Source organism: Ahaetulla prasina, chromosome 6 (genome assembly GCF_028640845.1).
Source record: "Ahaetulla prasina isolate Xishuangbanna chromosome 6, ASM2864084v1, whole genome shotgun sequence".
Classification (NCBI taxonomy): Eukaryota; Metazoa; Chordata; class Lepidosauria; order Squamata; family Colubridae; genus Ahaetulla; species Ahaetulla prasina.
Genome location: NC_080544.1, coordinates 109,957,370 through 109,984,466, shown reverse-complemented (window position 1 = coordinate 109,984,466; position 27,097 = coordinate 109,957,370). Strand labels below are relative to the sequence as shown.

Genomic DNA, 27,097 nt, shown 5'->3' with positions numbered 1-27,097 from the left:
GGGCCTAAAACAGAGCCTTGGGGTACTCCACTGCATACTTCCCTCCGTATAGATGTAGTACCATTAAGAAATACTCACTGAGTATGATTTGTCAGCCAGTTATGAATCTATCTGGTCGTGATGCCGTCTATGCCAGGGGTCTCCAACCTTGGCAACTTTAAGCCTGGAGGACTTCAACATCCAGAATTCTTTAAGAGGTTAAGAGAAAAAGAAATAGATACCGCTGACTGGGGAATTCTGGGAGTTGGTCTATCCCACATTTTACTAGCTTACCAAGAAGTAGGTTGTGATCTACTAGTACTTCAAGTTCCAGGACTCCGATCCCTGTACACGAATGCTCAAAGTATGAGGAACAAATGTGGAGAATTTGAAGTCCTACTACATCAGGGCAGGTACGGCATTCTTGCTATTACCGAAACTTCGTGGTATGAAATCCATGACCGGAACGTACTGTCAGGAGGATTTAACTTGTTCAAAAGAAACAAATTTAACAAAAGAGGAAGTGGAGTTGCATTAAATACTGAAATGCAAAAGACCCAAGGATGAACATATTTATATACAGATAGTCCTTGACTTATGACCACAACTGAGCCCAACCAACTCTAGAAAGAGTGCAGGGAAGAGCAACAAAGATCATCGTGGGTCTGGAGGCTAAACCATACCATTGGCAGTTGCAGGAATTGGATATGTCTACTTTAATTTTTTTTTATTTTTTTTGTCACACAGTATATATAAGCATAAGCATGAAATAATTATACAATATATAAGCATATATATAAGTATGAGCATGTAATAACTATATTAATTGGATATAACAAAAGGAAACAATAGGACAGGAAGGGTAGGCACGCTTGTGCTCTTATGCACGCCCCTTACAGACCTCTTAGAAATGGGGTGAGGTCAATAGTAGACAGTTTTTGGTTGAAGCTTTTGGGATTTTGGGAAGAGACCACAGAGTCAGATAGTGTATTCCAAGTATTAACAACTCTGTTACTAAAGTCATATTTTCTCCAATCAAGATTGGAGTGGTTAACATTAAGCTTAAATCTGTTGTGTGCTCATGTATTGTTGCAATTGAAGCTAGTCTTTGACAGGAAGGACATTGTAATAGATGATTCTATGAGTTAAACTCAGGTCATGTCGCAGGCGGCGTAGTTCTAAATTTTCTAAACCCAGGATTTCAAGTCTGGTGGCATAAGGTATTTTGTTGTAATCAGAGGAGTGGAGAACTCTTCTTGTAAAATATTTCTGGACACGTTCAATTGTATTTATGTCCGAAATGAGGTATGGGTTCCAGACAGTCAAGCTGTATTCAAGAATTGGTCTAGCAAATGTTTTATATGCTCTGGTTAGTAGTGCAGTGTTTTTGGAGAAGAAGCTACGCAAGATAATGAAAGTTTAATGAAAGTTTAATGAAAAGAAGGACTAGGGGGACACGATAGCAGTCTTCCAAAATTTGAGGGGCTGCCACAAAGAAGAGGGGATCGACCTAAGGCAGACCCCAATTTGCTTCACTCAACAAGGGCTGACTCAGGGGGGTCCAATAGGAAGAGCTGATTGGCTGAGTTTCGCTTGCAGGAATTAATTATTGGAAGACTGGATGGGCTCGAGCTAAGGTCTAGGTGACAAAGGGGAACCAAAACAGCCAGCGGCGGCCCAGGAGAGTCAGCATACAAGGAACAAGGCAAGGCTTGGATGCTGAAACTGATCAAGGATAGAAGCAACCTGGAACTGAGGAGAAATTTCCTGACAGTGAGAACAATTAACCAGTGGAACTACTTGCCTCCAGAAGTTGTGGGTGCTCCATCGCTGGAGGTTTTCAAGAAGAGTTTGGACAGCCATTTGTCTGAAATGATATAGGGTCTTCTGCTTGAGCAGGGTGGTTGGCCTAGATGACCTCTAAGGTTCCTTCCAGCTCTATTCTTAAAAATATAATATAACAACAGAGTTGGAAGGGACCTTGGAAGCCTTCTAGTCCAACCCCCTGCCCAGGCAGGAAACCCTACACCATCTCAGTCAGATGGTTATCCAACATTTTCTTAAAAATTTCCAGTGTTGGAGCATTCACAACTTCTGCCGGCAATTCTGATTGATTGATTGATTGATTGGTCGCTTTAAATGAAACTAGCATTTCAGAATCTCCTAAAGATTCAATATCTCTTGCTGAATCTTCCTATTGTAATAGCAACATTTCTTGGTTTGTAAAGAAAGGCAGCTGAGATTTTAGCCAGAATGTTTGTAATAGTTTTCCTGCCGGTTCAGGAAAATGCTTCCATCAAAGAACACAAAGACAACCGTAAAAACCAAGGATCTTACACTGTCCCAGGACATCATCGAAAGATCTACCGGTTGCCCTGTGTTATATACTCAGCATCCCTGATTTTCACCTTGGCTAGGTTTTCTCTCCCCCCACCCCTTATGAATTATGACTAGGAAACCTCCAGGGTCCTTTCCAACTGTGTTATTTTGTTATCTCCTGCCTTGGGCAGCGGGTTGGACTAGAAGACCTCCGAAGTCCCTTCCAGCTCTGTATTTATTATGTATTCTGTATATTATATTCCTAGGAAATCGAGCGGTTGGGTTTTTTTTTTTTTGTGTGTATTGTTGGCAAAATGCAAATACAGTATGCCACAGAAGTGAGGACACCCCCTCCTCACATTTTGTAAATATTTAGGCATTGTGCCTCATCCTCCCTCCTTTCCTCAACCGGGCCCCTCCTGTCGCCTCCCAGGCCTGCTATCAGATTCAGAGTCTGATAATGAAGAGGAATGGCCTGGCATGCCTCCAGCCCCCAGCCCTGGCCCTATGCCTGGACAGAATGTCAGGAATGAACAAACAAACCTCACTCCTACAGGGAGCCAGCCACGTGCTGGAATTACCGGCAGCAGATCCAGAGGAAGAGAATTTACAGTGGACGGATCCCCGCTTCCGGAGATCTGAGAGGCGATCTCAGCAGGAGGAAGGGAGGGGCAGGCCTGGATAAGTGCTGAGTCATGGAGCCACACCCCACAGCCTATATAAAGGATCAGCTTGAGTCAAGCAACTTTGAGTCAAGCAAAGTCTCCTTTAGTTTGCTGAAGTCACAACTTGGATTCCTGCCTGCCCTGAGAAATCTGAAAGGAATTTGGCAAAGCTGCAGAGGCTTCGTGGCTACGCTTGATACGGACTTCCTAGACCCGGTCGTCGGAGGGGGACTGGGACACGACATTAGGTATATCTTTTCATGTGACAACATTGAAGAAATAACACTTGGCTACAACATAAAGGAGTGAGTACACAGTACTCACTTTTGTTGCCAGCAGTTTAGACATCAATGGCGGTGTGTTGCGTTGTTTTTTATTTATTTATTGATCAAATTTATATACCGCCCTATCTCCCGAAGGACTTTTGAGGGGACACTTTTGAGGGGACAGCACATTTACACTGTTACACAAGCTTTTGTACTCACTCCTTGACATTGGAGCCAAGTGTTATTTCTTCAGTGTTGTCCCATGAAAAGATATACTTAAATATTTTCAAAACGTGAGGGGGTGGACTCACTTCTGTGACATACTGTAAATACATTTATTTCCTCCCGAATTTGCTTCTGCTATAGATTTTTGCCGGTTGTGGGTGTGAAAGAGGCTGCAACGATGGTTTCTGCAGGAGCAACTGCGGAAGGACAGGAGAGGTGGCATCTTTCCAGGTCACTTTTCGTCCTCGGTGTGTGTGTGTGTGTGTGTGTGTGTGTGTGAGAGAGAGAGAGAGAGAGAGAGAGAAGGTGTGTTCTGTCCCCCCTCGCCTCCGTCCAAGCGATGGCTTAATTAGCCGGCACTATCAGCTCTGGCAGCAAACTAGCGAGCGTCTGCCAAGTGACTCTGTTATCTCCCTTGATGCCGATGAGTCACCCAGGAACAAACAGTACTTCAGCTCTAGTTAAGCAGTTGATTTGCCTGCTACGAAGGGGCATAGCGGCCCTCGCTGGTTTTATATCCTGTGGGGTGTGGCTCCATGACTCAGCACTTCCTAGTCCTGCCCCACCTCTGCTTCTGTTGTTCCCGCCTCTCCTGCCTACGAAACCTAGGGTCCAGCCAGGCCTGATTGCCATCAGCTGGGTCTGGAGGTGTGGCCTGGGGGGGAAAGAGTCAGGGGATGGAGGCCCCGTTATCTCCTCCACCTGGCCTGCCTCTGGTTCCCGGAGCTGAGCTAGGGAAGCCGGTGCTCCCGAGGTAAGTCCTGATGGTCCTTCCCTCTCACTTTCCAAGTCACTTTCTGGCAGGGGGCCCGGCTCAGGGGGCGCAGACACAACAAGGTGACCTCCATGCAAATTGATATTTGCAAGGACTGATGGAGTAGATTCTTTTTTCCCTTAGAAGGAACGGTTGTTGCAGACCGAAGTAGGGTCTAATTCAGCCCCTCTGTTGCGACCGAGGCCCAAGTAGTGATTACCAAACGCAATTCAGTCCGGAACAAACTTATTTTATTAAAACAGTGTCCAAGACAAATTCTTTATAAACAGTCCTGTGGCCTTATCACCAACCTTTGTTGTCTTTGGCAACCAGCCAACCCCTACAAAGTTCAAGAGATGCTGACAAGAAGCACTGGAATTAACCTTGCTTTTCCACAAAGAACTCAACGGCTCGTTGCTGCTCTTTTAAGCCTTATGGGAGGGGCCAATCATCTCCTGGCCTTACTCCCGAGTTGCCCTCTTTGCTTGAGCTGCTCTTGTCTTCTGGCAGCTCTTCGCATGTGTGCACTAGGAACAGGCTCCTCCTGTTCCTCTGCCTCTCTGCTGTCAATCTCTGGAGGCTCTGGAGTCTGCGCATCACTCCCAGATGGCCTTGGCCCCATCTTTGCCTCCGATGCAGAGCCCTCATCTGGGCCTTCCCCTGACTCCAGGATTGGCCCGTTGTCCTCCCCAGCCTCCTCACTGGCCGACTCCGCTGCCAGCTCCTCAGGCTGCTGGCGGACCACAACACCCGCAGGTTTTCTCATGCTGAGTTTCTCTTCCTGGCAGGGATGGGCATTCCCACCATCACAGCCACCCGCATCCTGAAGGGGCACATGCAGAACCCGGTGGCTCCTGAATCACCTCTAAGTATGGATGCTTTTCCCTACGTTGCCCTTTCCAAGGTAGGAAGCCGATGGTTTTATTTGCGTGACCTTGGAGCTCTGGGTTGATTTCTTAGTGGATGGGGAACTAGTCTTTCCCTGCCCTCAAAAGTCCTTGGGACATAGATAAGATGATATAAGATATAAGATAAGACAAGACAAGACGATGATGGGATGGGAAGGGATAGGATGGGATGGGATGGGGTGGATGAGATGGGATGAGAAGAGATGGAGAGAAGGGAAGGGAAGGGAAGATGAAGGGATGGGATGGGAAGGGAAAGGGAGAGATGAGAAGAGAAGGGATGGGATGAGATGAGATGAGACGAAGAGAGGAGAAAGGAAGGGAAAGGAAGGGATGGGATGGGATGACAAGAGATGAAGGGGAGGGAAGGGAAGGGAAGAGGAAGGGAGGAAGAGAGAATCCCAACCCAGAGAAGGTGCTTTGAGACGCTGGGAACATGAATACTTGGGGCTTTTTCCCAGCTGTCTCTCTTGTGCAGACCTACAACGTGGACCGCCAAGTGCCTGACAGTGCGGGAACGGCCACTGCCTACCTCTGTGGGGTGAAGGCCAACTACAGAACCATTGGTGTGAGTGCCACCGCCCGGTATAACCAGTGCAATACAACCAAGGGCAACGAAGTCATTTCGGTCCTGAAGCGAGCTCAGCTGGCTGGTAAGGACGAGAGGACTGGAATGGGGAAATTTGGAGTTGGTGGGCTTAGAAAAAATCCTTCACTTTCACTTTCACTTCTGCTTTTGCTTTTGCTTTCACTTTCACCTACAGCTACACCTTCACTTTCATCTACATTTTCACTTTCACCTGCATCTTCCCTTTCAACTACACTTTCGCTTTCACCTACCCTTTCACCTTCACCCACACTTTCAGTTTCAACTACCCCTTCACTTTCAACTACACTTTCACTTTCAACTACACTTTCACTTTCAACTACACTTTCACATTTGACTACGCTTTCACTTTTAACTACATCTTCACCTCGACACACACTTTCACCTACACTTTCACCTTCACCCACACTTTCACCTTCACCCACACTTTCACCCACACCTTCACTTTCACTTTCAACCACTTTCACTCTCATCTAAACTTTCGCTTTCAACTACTTTCACTTTTTGCTTTTGCTTTTCTTTCACTTTCACCTACACTTTCACCTTCACCTACATTTTCACTTGCAACTACACTGCCACTTTCACTTCCACAATCACTTTCACCCCACATCTTCACTTTCACCTGCACTTTCACCTGCACATTCACTTTCACTCACCTACACCTTCACTTCCACCCACACTTTCACCTATACCCACACCTTCACTTTCACCTACTTTCACTTTCACTTACACCCTCACTTTCACCTGCACTTTCAATTACACTTGCACCTATACCTACACTTTCACTCTCACTTTCATTGTTGCATGCACACCAAATTTTTGCATGTCAGAATGGAAAGGATGGAAATTTGCAAGCAATGCAGGTAGTCCTCGACTTACAACCACTTGTTTAGCGACTGTTCAAAGTTACGACACTGGAAAAAAGCGACTTACGACTTTTTCACTCTTACAACTGTTGCCACATCCCTATGCTCATGTGATCAAAATTAGGATGTTTGCCCGCTAAATCGTATTTATGACGGTTGCAGTTTCCTGGGATCACGCGATCACTTTCTACGACCTTCTGACAAGCAAAGTCAATGGGGAAGCTGGATTCGCTTAACCGTATGACCGTAGGATTAACTTTTTTTTTTGCATTTATATCCCGCCCTTCTCCGAAGACTCAGGGCGGCTTACACTATGTCAAGCAATAGTCTTCATCCATTTGCATATTATATACAAAGTCAACTTTTATTGCCCCCAACAATCTGGGTCCTCATTTTACCTACCTTATAAAGGATGGAAGGCTGAGTCAACCTCCTTCCCCTTTTCATCTTCTCCTTCCCTTTCCCCTTCCCCGTCCTCTTCCCCTTTCTCCTTCTCCTCCTCCTCCTCTTCCTCCTTCCCCTTCTTCATCTTCCCCTTCCCCTTCTTCATCTTCATCTTCCCCTTCCCTTCTTCTTCTCCTCCTCCTCCTCCTCCTTCCCCTTCTTCATCTTCATCTTCATCTTCATCTTCCCCTTCCCTTTCTTCTTCTTCTTCTTCTTCTTCTCCTCCTCCTCCTCCTCCTCCTCCTTCTCCTTTTTTTTTTAAAAATTTGAATTTATATCCCGCCCTTCTCCGAAGACTCAGGGCGGCTTATACTGTGTCAAGCAATAGTCTTCATCCTATTTGTATATTTATATACAAAGTCAACTTATTGCTCCCAACAATCTGGGTCCTCATTTTACCTACCTTATAAAGGATGGAAGGCTGAGTCAACCTCCTTCCCCTTCTTCATCTTCTCCTTCCCTTTCCCCTTCCCTTTCCCCTTCCCCTTTCTCCTTCTCCTCCTCCTCCTTCCCATTCTTCATCTTCATCTTCATCTTCCCCTTCCCTTTCTTCTTCTTCTTCTTCTCCTCCTCCTCCTCCTCCTCCTCCTTCTCCTTTTTTTTAAAAATTTGAATTTATATCCCACCCTTCTCCGAAGACTCAGGGCGGCTTATACTGTGTCAAGCAATAGTCTTCATCCTATTTGTATATTTATATACAAAGTCAACTTATTGCTCCCAACAATCTGGGTCCTCATTTTACCTACCTTATAAAGGATGGAAGGCTGAGTCAACCTCCTTCCCCTTCTTCATCTTCTCCTTCCTTTCCCTTCCTTTCCCTTCCCTTTCTCCTCCTCCTCCTCCTTCCCTTCTTCATCTTCATCTTCATCTTCCCTTCCCTTCTTCTTCTTCTTCTTCTCCTCCTCCTCCTCCTCCTCCTCCTTCTCCTTTTTTTTAAAATTTGAATTTATATCCGCCTTCTCCGAAGACTCAGGGCGGCTTATACTGTGTCAAGCAATAGTCTTCATTCTATTTGTATATTTATATACAAAGTCAACTTATTGCCCCCAACAATCTGGGTCCTCATTTTACCTACCTTATAAAGGATGGAAGGCTGAGTCAACCTTGGGCCTGGTGGGACTCGAACCTGCAGTAATTGCAAGCAGCTGCTGTTAATAACAGACTGTCTTAGCAGTCTGAGACACTCAAGGACCCTTAACACCTGCAGTGATTCAATTAACAACCGTGGCAAGAAAGGTTGTAAAATGGGTCAAAGCTCACTCAACAATTGACTCGCTTAGCAATGGAAATATCTGGGGCACCATTGTGGTCGTAAGTCAAGGACTGCCTGCATTTGTTTATCTTTCTGGTTTGAATGCCTGTTTCGTCTGAATGTGTTGTTTTCACTTTTTTTTTTTTTTGCATTAATATCCCGCCCTTCTCCGAAGACTCAGGGCGGCTTACACTGTGTTAAGCAACAGTCTTCATTCTATTTGTATATTTATATACAAAGTCAACTTATTGCCCCCAACAATCTGGGTCCTCATTTTACCTACCTTATAAAGGATGGAAGGCTGAGTCAACCTCCTTCCCCTTTTCATCTTCTCCTTCCCTTTCCCCTTCCCCGTCCTCTTCCCCTTTCTCCTCCTCCTCCTCCTCCTTCCCCTTCTTCATCTTCATCTTCATCTTCATCTTCCCCTTCCCTTTCTTCTTCTTCTTCTTCTTCTTCTCCTCCTCCTCCTCCTCCTCCTCCTTCTCCTTTTTTTTTTAAAAATTTGAATTTATATCCCGCCCTTCTCCGAAGACTCAGGGCGGCTTATACTGTGTCAAGCAATAGTCTTCATCCTATTTGTATATTTATATACAAAGTCAACTTATTGCCCCCAACAATCTGGGTCCTCATTTTACCTACCTTATAAAGGATGGAAGGCTGAGTCAACCTTGGGCCTGGTGGGACTTGAACCTGCAGTAATTGCAAGCAGCTGCTGTTAATAACAGACTGCTTACTCTGTTGAGCCACCAGAGGCCCTTATACATAGCGTCTCGGTCATTCGGTTGCTTATGGGCACCCATTTTCAGGCTGATTGTGTGAACGGCCCTTTCTTCTTCCACCGCAGGAAAGTCGGTGGGGATTGTGACCACCACGCGAGTCCAGCACGCTTCCCCGGCTGGCACTTACGCTCACGTGGTGAACCGAGACTGGTATAGCGACGCCAGCCTGCCTCAGTCTGCGCTCAGGGGGGGCTGCAAGGATATTGCCCTGCAGCTCATTGAAAACGTGAACCTGACGGTAAGTCGGAGGAGCCGGAAACCCATCGGCCTTGTTTCAGAACCTTTCTTTTTTTTAAAAAAAAAAGTTGTATTAATATTGATAGATAGCTGTCTATCTAGACCCGTTCCAGTCCGGCTTCCGACCCGGGTACAGCACGGAGACGGTTTTGGTCGCGCTGGTGGATGACCTCTGGAGGGCCAGGGACAGGGGTTGTTCCTCTGCCTTGGTCCTATTAGATCTCTCAGCGGCTTTTGATACCATCGACCATGGTATCCTGCTGCGCCGGTTGGAGGGATTGGGAGTGAGAGGCACCGTTTATCGGTGGTTCTCCTTCTATCTCTTAGACCGGTTGCAGACGGTGTTGACAGGGGGGCAGAGGTCGTCCTCGAGGTGCCTCACTTGTGGAGTACCTCAGGGGTCGATTCTCTCGCCTACCCTGTTCAACATCTATATGAAGCCGCTGGGGGAGGTCATCAGTGGTTTCGGGGTGAGTTATCATCTGTACGCTGATGATACTCAGCTGTACTTTTCCACCCCGGACCACCCCAACGAAGTGGTCAAAGTGCTGTCCCGGTGCCTGGAAGCCGTACGGGTCTGGATGGGGAGAAACAGACTCAAGCTCAATCCCTCCAAGACAGAGTGGCTGTGGATGCCGGCATCCCGGTACAGTCAGCTGCATCCGCAGCTGACTGTTGGGGGCGAGTTAGTGGCCCCAAAGGAGGTGGTTCGCAACTTGGGCGTCCTCCTGGATGGTCGGCTGTCCTTTGATGTCCTTTGATGAACATCTGGCGGCCGTTTCCAGGAGGGGCTTTTACCAAGTTGCCAGTTGCGTCCCTTCCTTGACCGGGATGCTTTATGCACAGTCACTCACGCTCTGGTTACGTCTCGGCTGGATTATTGCAATGCTCTCTACATGGGGCTGCCCTTGAGGTGCACCCGGAGGCTGCAGTTAGTCCAGAATGCAGCTGCGCGAGTAGTAATGGGAGCCGCTCGTGGCTCCCATGTAACACCACTGCTCCGTAGTCTGCACTGGCTTCCTGTGGTCTTCCGGGTGCGCTTCAAGATTTTGGTTACCACCTTTAAAGCGCTCCATGGCTTAGGACCCGGGTACTTACGAGACCGCCTGCTGTTACCTTATGCCTCCCACCGACCCGTACGCTCTCACAGAGAGGGCCTTCTCAGGGTGCCGTCCGCCAAACAATGTCGGCTGGCGGCCCCCAGGAGTAGGGCCTTCTCTGTGGGAGCATTGACGCTCTGGAATGAACTCCCCCCTGGCCTACACTTGAGTTAAACTCAGGTCATGCCGAAGGCGGCGGAGTTCTAAGTTTCTAAACCCAGGATTTCAAGTCTGGTGGCATAAGATATTTTGTTGTATTCAGAGGAGTGGACACGCTCAATTGTATTGATGTCAAAAATAACAATATCATCTTAATTATCTCTTCATCTAGTGCAGGGGTATCATACTCAAGGCCTGTGTGGGCCGCATCCGGCCTGCGATGTGGTTGGATCCAGCCTTGGGGGGGCAGTCCTGGTCTACCCAGTGGGGAGAGGAAAAATCGGGCCAATGTAGCTTCGGCCTGGTCTTCCCAATGAGAAGAGGAAACATGCCAGCAGTTTGGGGAGTGGCCTCAAGATGGCCACGCCCACCCAGTTGACCACACCCACCGTTGGCCGCACCCACACCCAGCCCCCCGCCCTCTCCCGGAGGTCAACCACAGCCCTGATGGGGCCCTCAATGAAATTGAGTTTGACACCCCTGATCTAGTCCTTTTTTCTTCCTTTTTCCAATGCCGCGCAAATACAATTTTCACTGCTATTAAAACATGCAATATTAAATATACACTTTGTCGATCAAATTTTTCTGGTACTACGCCTAATTGAAAAAAAAAAATTCAGGTTTAAGTTCTACATGTTTTCCTGACATCTTTTCTAGCCACGTGTTTTGTATTTTTGTCCCATTTTTTTTGGCTTTAGCACAAGCCCACCACATATGACAGTATGTGCCAGATTTTTGGTTGCATTTCCAGCATTTACTAGACTTGAGATCCCTTCTTGCCATGCTAACCTCTCTGAGTTTCGGCAGCTTTTGTAGCTGCTCTGAAAATACAATTTCAAATAAAGACCAGAACCACAACTTTCCCATGAAGCTGAGTCCTTTAAATCATAATAATGATGTTGATTTTAACCCTGAAGTTTACTCAAGCCATTTTATTGCAGTTCCTACTTTTTTTTAATGGTTTCCCCCTCCTCCTCTCCTCCTCCTCTTCCTCCTCCTCCTCTATGCAAACCCCTTTCCCTTCTAGCACTGATGATGCTACCTAGTTGGATAATGAAATATTTGCAAGAAAACCACCAAGCTCAGAGGCACCAGGGATCCTATAGTCCTCCTCCTTCTCCTCCTCCCCACCCTCTGCTCCCCTCCTCCTCCCCCTCCTCCTTCCCCCTCCTCTTCCTCTCCCCTCCTTCTCCCCCTCCTCTTCTCCTCCTCCATGCAAACCCCCTCCCTTCTAGCAATGATGATGCTACCTAGCTGAGTAATGAAACTTCTGCAACCAAACCACCAAGCTCAGAGAGCACCAAGGACCCCACAGTCCTTCCTCTCCTCTTCCTCCTCCTCCTCTTCCTCTCTGCAAACCCCTCTCCCTTCCAGCACTGATGATGCTACCTAGTTGGGTAATGAAACTTCTGCAACAAAACCACCAAGCTCAGAGAGCACCAAGACCCCCAGCAAATAATGTTTTCTGCACACTGTCCTTTCTTTGGCAGGTGATCCTGGGTGGAGGCAGGAAATACATGACTCCTAAAGACACCCCAGACCCTGAATACCGCACCCAAAGCTCCTCCAAAGGGACCCGTAAAGATCAGAGGAACCTAATAGAGGAATGGCTCCAAGCTTCGCCGGTAAGCGTCGTTTCTTTTCCTGCCTCTTCTCCGGCTCTGGTGGAACTACAGATCCCAAACTTTCTCGAGCAGAACGGGAGTGGCAGGTAGTCCTCGACTTAACAACCATTCAGTTAGTGAGCCTTCCAAGTTACACCACTACTGGAAAAAAAAGGGACATGACCAGAAGTGGAATTCACTTACCTTCCCTACCGGTTGGCAAATGTGAGCGTGCTTTGCTCGCAAGCGCCTCCTGTGCCCATGCGCACGGCGTTCTGCGCATGCTCTTAATGTCAGCGTTCCAGAAAACCCTCATTGCAGAAAAGACGCCAAAGCAAACATCTTTCGAAGTTCTCTTACTCGCATAGGTACACTGGCACAGTTGGCGGAAATCCGAATCTGGGGATCCGGGTTCCTCCCTCAGTAATACAAACTCCGAAATCCCGACCCTCATGACCCCTCTGCCGATCACATGCTCCAATCTCCAACCGTCCCATCTCGAGACATCACTCGGGCCACTCCTTCTCCAGATGTGAGCCCAGCCTGACCTTGACCGGCAGGAAGAATGTTGTTATTGTCGTGTCCAACTCCTCGGCTGACGGCCGGGTCAGGGAAATCCGAATCAGGCGTGCCTCTGCAGCTCTGCCAAAGTCCTAGCAAAGTCCTCAGGGCAGGTAGAAAGTGACTTCAGCAAGATATGTTTAGACTTTGCCTGACTCAGAGACTGCCAGAAAGCAGATCCTTTATATAGGCCATGGGGTGTGGCTCCATGACTCAGCACTTATCCAGGCCTGCCCCTCCCTTCCTTCTGTTGCCTCCGCCTATCAAGTCTTCTGACGCGAGGGTCACTCCAGTCGGCAGCTGTTGGCAATTGACCTCCCTCAGGCTCACATGCTGTGGAGGAGGGGGGGGGGTCTAGTTGCTCCGTTTGCCTGGGCATGGAGCCAGAGCTGGGGGCTGGAGGTATTTCTTCCTCTTCAGCCTGTCTGGGCATGGAGCCAGGGCTGGGGCCGGGAGGCATACTAGAACATTCCTCCGTGTTCGGAAGCAGATAAGAAGACCCCGGCTGTGGTGAGATCGGACGAGACACAACTGTTATGTCTAATAATCCCTTGTGCCCTCACCCCCCCTACTTTCCCACACAGGAGAAAGTGGCAGCGTGTGGAAGCTTTCGGCCTAGTATGGCTTCCAAAGCTGACAGGCGTCCCACCCCCACCCCCTGCAGAAGAAAACACACCCTGGAAAACAAAACAGACAAAAATGCAAAATAAGTTGTTAACACCCAGCACATACTCTCCTAACCCCCTCTCTCCGCTCCCCCAAATCTGACACTTCGCTTGCGCATTATGTCCGGGCATGTGGGAGGAGCCTCCCACAGTAGCCACTACCGGTTTGCCCGAACCACATTGAACCGGCTGAATCCCGCCTCTGGACACGACTCTTTTGCACATTCATGACTCTCACGGCATTCCCGTGCTCAAAATTCAGAAACTTGGCAAGTGACTCAGCATCCCTAGGGTCATGGGATTTATACTGAGATGCTTGTCAGCTGTTTCACATTTACGACGGCTGCAGTGTCCCAGGGTCACGTGATCCCCTTTGGCAACCTTCTGACAAGCAAAGTGTTCTGTTTCCCTTCCCCCAATACTCCCAGCAAAGAGTCAGTCAGAGGCCTCCTTTTCTGATTTATTTACATATATATAAATGTCCTGGCCACGTCTACCCACGGGCCTGCCAAGTTTCTGGAGATAACAAGGAAATTACAGATAAGGCCAGAATTACTCACGAATATATTCTTCCCTCCATTGATACAGTTTGCCTGCGCAAATTCATTACTTTGTCCAAGACAAAAAACCAGGAAGTCCCACCTCCTATTTATAGTCTCTGCAGATGTCACTGCATGACAATTATGACTTGGCTTTGTCCCAACTCTTCCTCTGCTGCGCACACCGGTCACGCCTGCGCAGTCTTGCATCACTCCAAAACTGTTCTTGGGGCGTTGCCAAATCAGAAGAAGGCTCCAGGGAATCAGGCTTTGCCGGCCCCTCCTCCTCCCTTTGAGTGGGTGCCAGGGAGGGAAAGGGCTCAAGAGAAGCAGGGCTTGCCAGGTCTTCTCCCTCACTTTCTGAATCATCCGAGTCCAGGAGTCCGGGTCCAGGAACCTGGGTCACAACACAAAGTCAGTGGGGAAGCCAGATTCCCTTAACAACCGTTGGACTAATTAAACAACCGCAGTGATCCATTTTTTATTTATTTATTTATTTTATTTGCATTTATATCCCGCCCTTCTCCGAAGACTCAAGGCGGCTTACACTATGTCAGCCAATAGTCTTCATCCATTTTGTATACTATATACAAAGTCAACTTATTGCCCCCCAACAATCTGGGTCCTCATTTTACCTACCTTATAAAGGATGGAAGGCTGAGTCAACCTTGGGCCTGGTGGGACTTGAACCTGCAATATTGCAAGCAGTTGCTGTTAATAACAGACTGCATTAGCCTGTTGAGCCACCAGAGGCCCATCCAGTTAACAATTGTGGCAAGAAAGGTCGTAAAATGGGGCAAAACTCAGTTAAGAAATGTCTCGCTTAGCAACACAAACTGTGGGCTCCATTAAGGTCATCACGCAAGGCCTACCTGTAAATGCAGTGCTCCGAATTGCGGCCACGTGATTGGAAGAGGAGGCAGACGTCGGAATTCAGAACTGGGTGGAATGTCCCTTTTAGGTGATCTGTCGTGACTTCAGATGGTCGCTACGTGACCGTCATAAGTCAAGGACTATCTATAACACATGATTTGTGCCAAGCTGAGAAAGCTTCTCGTGACGCTCAAGAGAAAACAGGGGGAAAATTAGAGCCCAAATTTTGTCTGTAGCATTTAGCCTTGGACAGGGGTGTCCACGAGGTAAAATTCAAGCTTGGCCCCTTTAAGACATGTGGACTTCAACTCCCAGAATTCCCCAGCCATTCCCCATGCTGGCTGGGGAATTCTGGGAGTTGAAGTCCACACGTCTTAAAGGGGCCGAGGTTGGAAAACCCTGGTGGAATTGAAAAAAAAATATCACGATGGCTGCAAGTAGAGCTTCAACTGCACCGTGATGCGTGCTATTATGACTTTTTTGACCCAACTTGCAGCCCCCACCTCCCGGGGGTCTCTCTCACCAGTCTCTGGCTTTCTGTTCTAGGGCAGCAAATATGTTTGGAACCGAACTGAGCTCTTGAAAGCTGCCGGGGACCCAAACGTTCTCCGTCTCATGGGTAAAGTATGACTATAACTTGTTGCTGGCAATCCTTATGATTTATATTGATATATTGATCATCAATTGTGTTGTAAATGCTGTACCTTGATGAACGTATCTTTTCTTTTATGTACACTGAGAGCATATGCACCAAGACAAATTCCTTGGGTGTCCAATCACACTTGGCCAATAAAATTCTATTCTATTCTATTCTAAAGGGTTCAAAATGCTCTTTTTGCCTCCCCTGTGTGTGTTTTTGTATTTTTCTCTGTGTGTATTTGTGTGTGTGTGTGTGTGTTTTTATTTGCATTTATATCCCGCCCTTCTCCGAAGACTCAGGGTGGCTTACACTATGTCAAGCAATAGTCTTCATCCTATTTGTATATTATATACAAAGTCAACTTATTGCCCCCAACAATCTGGGTCCTCATTTTACCTACCTTATAAAGGATGGAAGGCTGAGTCAACCTTGGGCCTGGTGGGGTTTGAACCTGCAGTAATTGCAAGCAGCTGCTGTTAACAGACTGCATTAGCCTGTTGAGCCACCAGAGCCCTGGTGGCTCTGTGTGTGCCGTTGATTTTTTTTTCTCTAAAGCTATTAAACTCAATTTACAGATCCTGGAGAAGCCGGTGACAAAGATAGGGTCTTTTTCAGGGTGCTCACAATTACAGTTTATATGTGTGTGTGTGTGTGTGTGTGTGTGTGTGTGTGTGTGTGACATTACACAGGAGAAAGAAAGGACTTCCCTATCCAAATCAAGAGCGAAGGTTTTAGACAGCAGCATTCCGACCTGCAGTTTAGCCCCCATCTCAAAAGTGCACACTCAAAACAGAGTTGCATTTGTGTTTGCTGATGGAAGAATAAAGAGAAGGGAGTTAAAAATGTCCTCCTTCTTTCTAACTAGTTTCCCCAAACTTAGATTGAACCATAAAATCAGCAACTTGCGGAGCCCACCCAAAAGCGAACCGAGATACCGTCAACCCAGCTTTACGTGTTGTGTGAATGCAGCCGTCATATCTATATCTGGTCGGTGTTACACGTGTGAGGTGCTTGAGTGGTTTGAACCCTGGACGTTCAAACCTTGCCCTTCCCTGGTGGTGTGAAGGTCCATCCAGAGGTAGGCTGCTGCCAGTTCGCACCAGTTCACACGAACCGGTAGTTAAGATTCTACGCAGTTCGGCGAACCGGCAAATCCCATCATTGGCTGGCCCCGCCTCCGGCCATTTTTTGGCCTGTTCTCCAGGTCGTTTTCCAGGCCAAAAACAATCTGAAAAATGCCCCCGAAAATGGCCTGAAGAACAGCTCAAAAATGGTCCGAAAAACGGCTGAAAAACAGGCAGGGGCGGGGCCAGCTAGTGGTAGGATTAGCTCCAACTGGCTGAATCCTACCTCTGCCTTTGAGGCGAGTGGCCGGGAGGCGGGGCTAGGTGTGATGTCACCCACCCAGTCACATGACCAACCGGCCACTCCTACCCAGCCAGAGAACTGGTTGTTAAAAAAATGTGCAGCCCACCACTGGGTCCATCCCCCGTTTCTTCCTTTTCTCAGGGCTCTTTGAACCTTCAGATATGAAATACGAGCTGAACCGAGACAACAGCACTGACCCGTCTCTGGCTGAGATGACCGCAGTGGCCATCAAACTCCTCAGTGCCAACCCAAAAGGCTTCTATCTCTTTGTCGAAGATAAGTCTTGGGTCCCTACCATGATGAATGAAAGCTTCTTCTTGAGTTCTTCTCAAGTCCCCTAGCGATCAATGGAGGAACCGATAGCGGGTAACGATCGTGGTGGGGCGGAGGGGCGAACGAATAGCTTATCTTTACACAAGATGGGTCACCACAAGTCAGGGAAAGCTCCAAACCGGTGTCTGTTAACCTAACTCTAAGATTGGGGGTGGGGGACTTCAAGTCCCAGAATTCCCCAGCCAGCTGCGCTATGAATTCTGGGAGTTGAAGTCCCACCGATCTTAAAAATTGCACCTGCTCTTTCCCTTTGCACGAGGCAGAATTGACCACGGACACCACAGTGGTATCGCAAAGCGAGCCCTGACGGAGGCTATCGAGTTCGACAAGGCCATCGAACGAGCCGGGGAGCTGACGAAGGAAGATGACACGTTGACCGTTGTGACCGCCGACCACTCTCACGTCTTCAGCTTTGGAGGCTACACCCTCCGGGGAACCTCCATTTTCGGTATAGGACGGGGGTTCAGCGTCACCATGGGTGAAGGTTGGGAGAGGAGGATCTGAAGAGGTTATTTGGCCCCCAAGGAGGTCATGAGATCTACAGTGGAGGCCCCTATGAGGAATCTAGGGGCCTTCACTGTAGAATCTGAGGGTCGGGAAAGATGAGAATATGGGGGGAAACCATGAAAAACCTTGTAAAACAGAACAGAACTCTAATAATCTGAGGCCTTGTTTCTCCATCTTGGCAACCTTAAGATGGGAGGACTTCAACTCCCAGAATTCCCCAGACACCGTAGCCAGCTAGGGGATGCTGGGACTTGAAGTCCACACATCTTAAGGTTGCTAATACTGGTCTATGGAGCTGTTCAAAGGTGCCTGGGCTGATGTAAGACCTCTGGAAGAAGAGACCATAAGACACGACCTCGTACATCTCATAGTGTGTCTTCTTCCCAGCTTCGGATGTCCGTAGCCACCTTCTCCTAGGTCACCCTTCGAGATAACTTGAATCTTGATGAATTTAGAGTGTGATTCAAGATGAGGAAGATAATCAGGGGTGAAATGCTACCGGTTCTCTCCGGTTCGGGCAAACCGGTAGTGATAAAAACTACTGGTTCGGGTGAACCGGTAGTTAAAAAAAAAAGCTACCGGTTCAGGCGAACTGGTAGTTAAAAAAAGGCTACCGGTTTCTCCGAACTGGTATTTCCGATGATCAGCTGTACCACAAGTTTAGCTGCGCTATAAAGCAGGATTTCATGCTTTCTAGCAAAGCTAAATCACGCGGCACAGCTGATCCCCCCCCCCCATTGCTGCTCTACTTACCTTCCCAAGCCTTTTGGTGCATAGTGCGCAAGCACATGCACTGTGCATTTGGTGTGCACTGTGCACGTGAACGCAGCACGCATTTGGCTCCCAGTGCGAATGCGCGCACCCAGTGAACCGGTTCGGATTTCACCACTGAAGATAATACACATATTTTGGGGTTATCTTTCCTGAGAGGGGATGTCCTCCTCTGACGGGCGGGTCAGGGAAGTCCGTATCAAGCGTGGCCGCAAAGCCTCTGCAACTTTGCCAAAGTTCTGTCAGAGTTCTCAGGGCAGGCAGGAGACCAGGATGTGATTTCAGCAATCCAATTTAGACATTGCCTGACTCAAAGAATGCCAGAAAGCAGATCCTTTATATAGGCCATGGGGTGTGGCTCCATGACTCAGCACTTATCCAGGCCTGCCCCTCCCTTCCTTTTGCTGACGTCGCCTCTCCACTCTCCGGAAGCGTGGGTCCCTCCAGCCTCCAGCTGTCAGCAATTCCAGCTCGTGACTGGCTTCACACTCCCCAGGCTCACATGCTGTGGGGGAGGGGCCCAGCTGCTCCGTTTGTCCGGGCATGGTGCCAGGACTGGGGGCTAGAGGCATGTCAGGCCATTCGTCTTGCTCGGACTGTCCGGGCATGGTGCCAGGACTGGGGGCTGGAGGCATGCCAGGACATTCTTCTGTACTATCAGCGTCTGGCAGGAGATGAGAGGGGCCCGGCTGCGGAGAGGGGGGGGGCGAGCGAGGCACAACAGGGAAGTTAGGAGCCTCCTATTGTACTCCAAGTAGCCAGCAGGTTCATTCTCCACGATGGGCTTTGTAGTCCTAACGGCCGAGAGGTTGGAAAGCGTTGCTCAGAAGGGCTCCTTCTCCCTCCCAGGTTTAGCACCTGAAAAGGCGCTCGACGGCAAATCATACACCTCCATTGTTTACGGCAATGGGCCAGGCTACCAGATCACCACAGAAGGCCGACCGGATGTGACCGTGGAAGAAAGTGGTAAGAGGGATAACAGGAGCCGAATTGGGTGGGTGGTTAAAAGCCCGCGATGGGTGGATGCAGTCAGTCTCACACACAAACCCCTGCCCCCAGAATTCGCAGCTGTAATTTTGAACTGGAGCAAACTGCGTTTTTCAGGAGGCAACTGGACTTCCTTGTTTTTTCCTTTTGAAGACGTTTCGCTTCTCATCCCAGAAGCTTCTTCCACTCTGACAGGACGGCGGGGAACGGAGCTGAAGAAGCTTCTCGCGAAACCTCTTCCAAAAGAAAAAAAAAACAAGAAAGTCCAGTTGTCTCCTGAAAAGGCATCTTTGGGACAACCATGACGGATGGATGGATGACTGAGAATCTTTACAGACTTTTGCGTTTCTCATCCCAGCCTGATGGCGCTAATGGCTGGGAACGATGGGAGTTGTAGTTCAGTTTGCCCAGAGGGCGCCCTGTTGGGGAAGGCAGCTTTTGAGTAAGAACAATATAAGGAAGAAGCAGCTGGATAATATTAAAACACACTGCGTACCAGTGTTTCTTAACCTTAGCAACTTTCAAATGTGTTGACTTCAAGTCCCAGGATCCCCCAGCCAGCTGCGCTATGAATTCTGGGAGTTGAAGTCCCACCGATCTTAAAAATTGCACCTGCTCTTTCCCTTTGCACGAGGCAGAATTGACCACGGACACCACAGTGGTATTGCAAAGCGAGCCCTGACGGAGGCTATCGAGTTCGACAAGGCCATCGAACGAGCCGGGGAGCTGACGAAGGAAGATGACACGTTGACCGTTGTGACCGCCGACCACTCTCACGTCTTCAGCTTTGGAGGCTACACCCTTCGGGGAACCTCCATTTTCGGTATAGGACGGGGGTGCAGCGTCACCATGGGTGAAGGTTGGGAGAGGAGGATCTGAAGAGGTTATTTGGCCCCCAAGGAGGTCATGAGATCTACAGTGGAGGCCTCTATGAGGAATCTATGGGCCTTCACTGTAGAATCTGTGGGTCGGGAAAGGTGAGAATATGGGGGGAAACCATGAAAAACCTTGTAAAACAGAACAGAACTCTAATAATCTGAGGCCTTGTTTCTCCATCTTGGCAACCTTAAGATGGGAGGACTTCAACTCCCAGAATTCCCCAGACACCGTAGCCGGCTAGGGGATGCTGGGACTTGAAGTCCACATATCTTAAGGTTGCTAATACTGGTCTATGGAGCTGTTCAAAGGTGCCTGGGCTGATGTAAGATCTCTGGAAGAAGAGACCATAAGACACGACCTCGTACATCTCATAGTGTGTCTTCTTCCCAGCTTCGGATGTTCGTAGCCACCTTCTCCTAGGTCACCCTTCGAGATAACTTGAATCTTGATGAATTTAGAGTGTGATTCAAGATGAGGAAGATAATCAGGGGTGAAATGCTACCGGTTCTCTCCGGTTCGGGAAAACCGGTAGTGATAAAAACTACTGGTTCGGGTGAACTGGTAGTTTAAAAAAAAGCTACCGGTTCAGGCGAACTGGTAGTTAAAAAAAGCTACCGGTTTCTCCGAACTGGTATTTCCGATGATCAGCTGTACCACAAGTTTAGGTGCGCTATAAAGCAGGATTTCATGCTTTCTAGCAGAGCTAAATCACGCGGCACAGCTGATCCCCCCCCATTGCTGTTCTACTTACCTTCCCAAGCCTTTTGGCGCATAGTGCGCAAGCACATGCACTGTGAATTTGGTGTGCACTGTGCATGTGCACGCAGCACGCATTTGGCTCCCAGTGCGAATGCGCGCACCCAGTGAACCGGTTCGGATTTCACCACTGAAGATAATACACATATTTTGGGGTTATCTTTCCTGAGAGGGGATGTCGTGTCCCACTCCTCCTCTGACGGCCGGGTCGGGGAAGTCCGTATCAAGCGTGCCTCTGCAGCTCTGCCAATGTCCTATCAGAGTCCTCAGGGCAGGCAGGAGTCCAAGGTGTGACTTCAGCAATCCAGATTAGACTTTGCCTGACTCAAAAAATGCCAGAAAGCAGATCCTTTATATAGGCCATGGGGTGTGGCTCCATGACTCAGCACTTATCCAGGCCTGCCCCTCCCTTCCTTTTGCTGACGTCACCTCTCCACTCTCCGGAAGCATGGGTCCCTCCAGCCTCCAGCTGTCGGCAATTCCAGCTCGTGACTGGCTTCACACTCCCCAGGCTCACATGCTGTGGGGGAGGGGCCCAGCTGCTCCATTTGTCCGGGCATGGTGCCAGGACTGGGGGCTGGAGGCATGTCAGGCCATTCGCTTGCTTGGACTATCCGGGCATGGTGCCAGGACTAGGGGCTGGAGGCATGCCAGGACATTCTTCTGTACTATCAGCGTCTGGCAGGAGATGAGAGGGGCCCGGCTGCGGAGAGGGGGGCGAGCGAGGCACAACAGGGAAGTTAGGGGCCTCCTATTGTACTCCAAGTAGCCAGCAGGTTAATTCTCCACGATGGGCTTTGTAGTCCTAACGGCCGAGAGGTTGCAAAGCGTTGCTCAGAAGGGCTCCTTCTCCCTCCCAGGTTTAGCACCTGAAAAGGCGCTCGACGGCAAATCATACACCTCCATTGTTTACGGCAACGGGCCAGGCTACCAGATCACCACAGAAGGCCGACCGGATGTGACCGTGGAAGAAAGTGGTAAGAGGGATAACAGGAGCCGAATTGGGTGGGTGGTTAAAAGCCCGCGATGGGTGGATGCAGTCAGTCACACACACAGACACCCGCCCCCAGAATTCGCAGCTGTAATTTTGAACTGGAGCAAACCGCGTTTCTCATCCCGAAGGTGTTTTTTTCAGGAGGCAACTGGACTTCCTTGTTTTTTCCTTTTGAAGACGTTTCGCTTCTCATCCCAGAAGCTTCTTCCACTCTGACAGGACGGCGGGGAACGGAGCTGAAGAAGCTTCTCGGATGAGAAGCGAAACCTCTTCCAAAAGAAAAAAAAAACAAGGAAGTCCAGTTGTCTCCTGAAAAAGCATCTTTGGGACAACCATGACGGATGGATGGATGACTGAGAATCTCTACAGACTTTTGCGTTTCTCATCCCTCTTCCAGCCTGATGGCGCTAATGGCTGGGAACGATGGGAGTTGTAGTTCAGTTTGCCCAGAGGGCGCCCTGTTGGGGGGGAAGGCAGCTTTTGAGTAAGAACAATATAAGGAAGAAGCAGCTGCGGATAATATTAAAAACACTCTGCGTACCAGTGTTTCTTAACCTTAGCAACTTTCAAATGTGTTGACTTCAACTCCCAGAATTCCCCAGCCAGCATGGAATTCTGGGAGTTGAAGTCCAAGCACACTAGTTGAGAAATATTGGACTACACAGTTGACAATATAACAACAATGCAGGTGCTACTACCTTTTCCCAGGTTTTTTTCCCCCCTAGACTTTCTCATCGAGTTTATAATCTGGGATCTCCTTGTGGTCTCCTTTCTGAGCAATAATCAGGGCAGACCTTGCTTTGCTTGGAAACCAAGGGTCGTCTGGATGCTGCCTGAGGCGGAATTAAAACTTGGAGGGAAAAAGCACTTCAGTCACTGATTTAGGTAGGGGTGTTTGCAGGGTGAGGTCAAAAAAGTCAATATGGCTACCACGATGATGTCATAATCAAAGCTCTAGCTTGCTGCTTACAGTGAGTCCTTGACTTACAACCACAAGCCCAAAAATTTACATTGCTGAGCGAGACAGTTGTTAAGTGAGCTTTGGCTCATTGAAGGGGCGTTATTAAGTGGCTAAGACGCTGAGCGTGTCGATCGAAAGGTTGGCAGTTCAGCGGTTCGAATCCCGAGTGCCACGTAACAGGGTGAGCTCCCGTGACTTGTCCCAGCTTCTGCCAACCTAGCAGTTCGAAAGCAGGTAAAAAATGCAAGTAGAAAAAATAGGGACCACCTTTGGTGGGAAAGGAAGAGTGTTCCGTGCGCCTTTGGCGTTGAGTCATGCCGGCCACATGACCACGGAGACGTCTTCGGACAGCGCTGGCTCTTCGGCTTTGAAACGGAGATGAGCACCGCCCCCTAGAGTCGGGAACGACTTAGCATGTATGCGCAAGGGAAATCTTTACCTTTACCTTGCAGCTGTTAAGTGAACCTGACTTCCCCATTGATTTTGCTTGTCGGAAGGTCTCCAACGGTGACCCCAAGACACTGCAACCGTCATAAATATGAGCCGGTTTGCCAAGCGTCCAAATTTTGACCCTGTGACCACGGGGACACTGCAACGGTCAGAAGTGTGAAAACGGTCAGAAGTGCGAACCCGTTGCCAAGCGTCCGAATGTTGATCGCGGGAACGTGAGGAGGCTGCAGGGTCCTGTGTGTGAAAAACAGTCCTAGGTCACTGTTCTCAGTGTCCTTGCGAGTGATTTCGCATGAACGGTCGTAAGGCGAGGACTCTCTGTATATGTCTGGTTAGGGGACCCCTGGGTTCCCTAGCCCTCTTTTGAGCTAGTGACGAAGAGGGCATGTGCTTCGTTCACAGCGGTTCGAGCGAGGCAGAACCCCAGAGAATCAAGGGTGCCGAGTTCAGGTCTCGCTCTTTTATTTATTTATTTATTTTGAAGTGTCTCCTCCCCATCTAATCTCTTGCCTCCTCCTCTCCACAGAGAACAGCACCTACAAGCAGCAGGCCCCCGTGTGGCTCGCCTCAGAGACCCACGGAGGAGAGGACGTGGCCATCATGGCCAAAGGACCCATGGCCCACCTTTTCCACGGGGTGCAGGAACAATCTTACGTCGCCCACGTCATGGCCTTCGCCGGCTGCTTGCAGCCCTATGATATGTGCAACTTGCCCGCCGACATATCCGCAGCTGCCCCCAAGGTCGGCCTTGCGGGTCTCCTCCTGGTTCCCCTGCTCCTCTGGATCTGCTAGTCCTCTCTTGGGGCATTCTGGGTAAAATCTTTCTGGTCCCCTCCTCCTTTTCCTCACCTTTGGATGCAGCTCCCCTCTCAGCATCTTCTCCTAGCGTGGGTTTTTCTCAATCAGGGGTCTCCAACCTTGGCCACTTTGAGACTTGTGGACTTCAATTCCCAGAATTCCCCAGCCAGTTTTGCTTACTCTCTTGTAATCCCTTCCTCTGCAATCTCTCCACTTTGGCAGGTAAGAGAAACAGACACGTCTGCCTGAGGAATTCTGGGAGTTGAAGTCCACAAGTCTTAAAGTGGCCAAAGTTGGAGACCCCTGTTCGTTCTAGATTGTGTTTTTTTCCAACCTTGGTCATTTTAAACCGTGTGGACCTCAACTCCCAGAATTCCCCATACCTGGACTCTGGCACACTTTCGAAGCTTCTATTTGTAAGTTCCTTTAGAAGTAAATAAGATTTTATGGTTGCAGATTCATGGTATGTTTAGCGTGCAAAGAGAAAGTTAAGAGGAGACACGAGACGATTCTTCCTCCTCCTCCTCCCAACGGGGCTCCGATGGGGCCATGACCCTACCTGTCTTTTTTATACCTGCAACTACCTGGATGATCAATGAATGCCAGACTTTCTGTTGCCCATGCACAATAAACCCGGTTTTGGCCTTTTTTTATTTTGATGTTGTCATCAGCAGCAGATAAAAATACAAAGCGACATTTCTGTACAAAGGGCAGCTGTGGCCGAGCGGCCAGGCAGCTCTATCCATTGGAGAGAGAAAGAGAGAGCAGGAGGGACAGAGGGAGGGAGGGAGGGAGGAAGAGAGAAAGGGAGAGGGGAGGGAGGCAGGGGGAGACAGGAAGAGAAGAAAAGAGGGAGGAAGGGAGAGGGAGAGACAAGAGAGAAGGGGGATGGATGGACACGGAGAGGGAAGAGAGGGAGGAGGAAGGAAGAGACAGGGAGAGGAGGAGGGGAGAGAGAGGGGATGGATAGGGAGAGGGAAGAGAGGGAGGAGGGAGGAGATGAGGAGAAAGGGAAGAGGGAGGAAGGGAGGAGAGAAAGGAGGATGGATAGAGAGGAGCGGGAGAGGGGAGAGAGAGAGAGAGGAGAGAAGAGGGAGGAAGGAGGGACTGAGGGAGGGAGAGGGAAGAGAGGAGGAGAGAGGAGGAAGAAAAGAGGAGGAAGGGACAGGGAGAGAAAGAGAGAGGAAGAGAAAAGGGGGAGGAAGGGAGGGGGAGAGAGAAGGGGATGGATAGAGAGGGAGAGGGGGAGAGAGGGGGGAGGGGGAGATGAGGGAGAAAGGGACAGGGAGAGAGTTGGAGAGGGGGATGGATAGAGAGGGAGGGGAGAGGGGAGAGAGGGAGAGAAGAGGGAGGAAAGGAGGGACGGAGGGCGGAAAGGAGAGAGTGGGAGGGGAGGGGAGAGAGGAGGAAGAGAAGAGGGAGGGAGGTAGAGAGAGGGGAGGGAGGGGAGAGAGGGAAGGAAGAAAAGAGGGAGGAAGGGACAGGGAGAGAGTTGGAGAGAGAGGGGGATGGATAGAGAGGGAGCGGGGAGAGAGGGGGGAGGGAGAGAGAAAGGGGAGGCAGGGAGGGAGGGTGGGAGAATGTGTGAATTGCATGTGTGTGCATGCACAAAGGTGTGCCGCTGCCTGGCTGAGCATGAATGAGTGAGCCTGCCTTCTCTAACGCCTGCACCTGAGCCGCAGGGATGTCAAACTGGCGGCCCGCATGCCGGATGCGTCAAACGAAGGCCACGCCCACCCCAGCTCGGCGAAGGGGGAGAAACCTCGTGAAATGTCACGTGACGCGCCGTGTTTGACACCCTAAGGGCCTAAGGGATGGGTTGGACTACAATTCCCAGAGTTCTTGAGTGGTTGTTGTAGCTTCTAGAACTTCTAATCCCAACCATCAGATTGTGTGTGTGTGGGGGGGGGAACCCCACATGGACCTCCCATCAAACCCCATTTAAGCCCACCAGCTAAAGTCTGGATCCTTTTTAAGCCCCCTTAAGCTTAAAAAAATAATAATAATAAGCTTCCAAAAATCCCTTAAGAAGGAATTTTGCACCTGGTGCAAAATTCTCTTGGTCTGAGGTGTGGCCCCAGTTCCAATCTCCATCCATTTGGTCTTCAGGCAATTCTCACCTCCAATAACTTAAGGGGCTGCCCCAAAGAAGAGGGAGTCAAGCTATCCTCCAAAGCCCCTGAAGGCAGGACAAGAAGCAATGGGTGGAAACTAATCAAGGAGAGAAGCAACTTAGAACTAAGGAGAAATTTCCTGGCAGGGAGAACAACATAACCAGTGGAACTACTTGCCTCCAGAAGTTGTGAATGCTCCAACACTGGAGGTTTTTAAGAAGAGCCTGGGCAAGTATGATAGGGTGTCCTGCCTGAGCAGGGGGGGGTTGGACTAGAAGACCTCCAAGGTCCCTTTCAACTTCTGCTATTCTGTTATTCCGAATTGGGGGCCGTCTTCTTGGGACTCATTCTGGAGGCTTCTTTCAGTGCTCGGAACCGATCAGACAAGCTGGCATCAGGCCACGATCGATCGCGATAAAGCGATCTAGTCGCTTTCGCGACGCAAAATCCTCCAGGCCTTTCCCAGCAACAGAGAAAAGTGTGCTTGTGTGGTTTCAAACGGATCTTTTTGAAGCGATATGGGACGATTTGTGCTTCTCTGTTCGAAGTATTCGCTCCAAGGTTTTCGGGCACAGAAGGAAGAAGTGGCCAGATGGGGAGAGGGAAGTGGGGGGACTGGACTGAACCCCAATTCTAATCTGGGATGCAGATTTGAGGGACACGGTGACCATCAGCTGCTCATGGAAATTTCAGTTTTACAATACATGTGAATAAATAAAAGTCCAGTCCATCATCCTGGA

General features: G+C 49.3%; 1 protein-coding gene across 1 annotated transcript in view; it reads left to right on the top strand.

Moving 5' to 3' along the window:
* LOC131201342 (intestinal-type alkaline phosphatase 1-like) overlaps positions 1–24,237 on the top strand; it is a 29,701-nt gene extending 5,464 nt beyond the window's left edge. The window contains exons 3-11 of the mRNA XM_058189162.1: positions 4,997–5,112; positions 5,592–5,766; positions 9,127–9,299; positions 12,048–12,182; positions 15,346–15,418; positions 16,949–17,083; positions 17,397–17,588; positions 19,268–19,384; positions 23,972–24,237. Coding sequence (XP_058045145.1) covers positions 4,997–5,112; positions 5,592–5,766; positions 9,127–9,299; positions 12,048–12,182; positions 15,346–15,418; positions 16,949–17,083; positions 17,397–17,588; positions 19,268–19,384; positions 23,972–24,237 — 1,382 coding nt within the window. The remainder of the gene's footprint in view (positions 1–4,996; positions 5,113–5,591; positions 5,767–9,126; positions 9,300–12,047; positions 12,183–15,345; positions 15,419–16,948; positions 17,084–17,396; positions 17,589–19,267; positions 19,385–23,971) is intronic.
* The last annotated feature ends 2,860 nt before the right edge of the window (positions 24,238–27,097 follow it).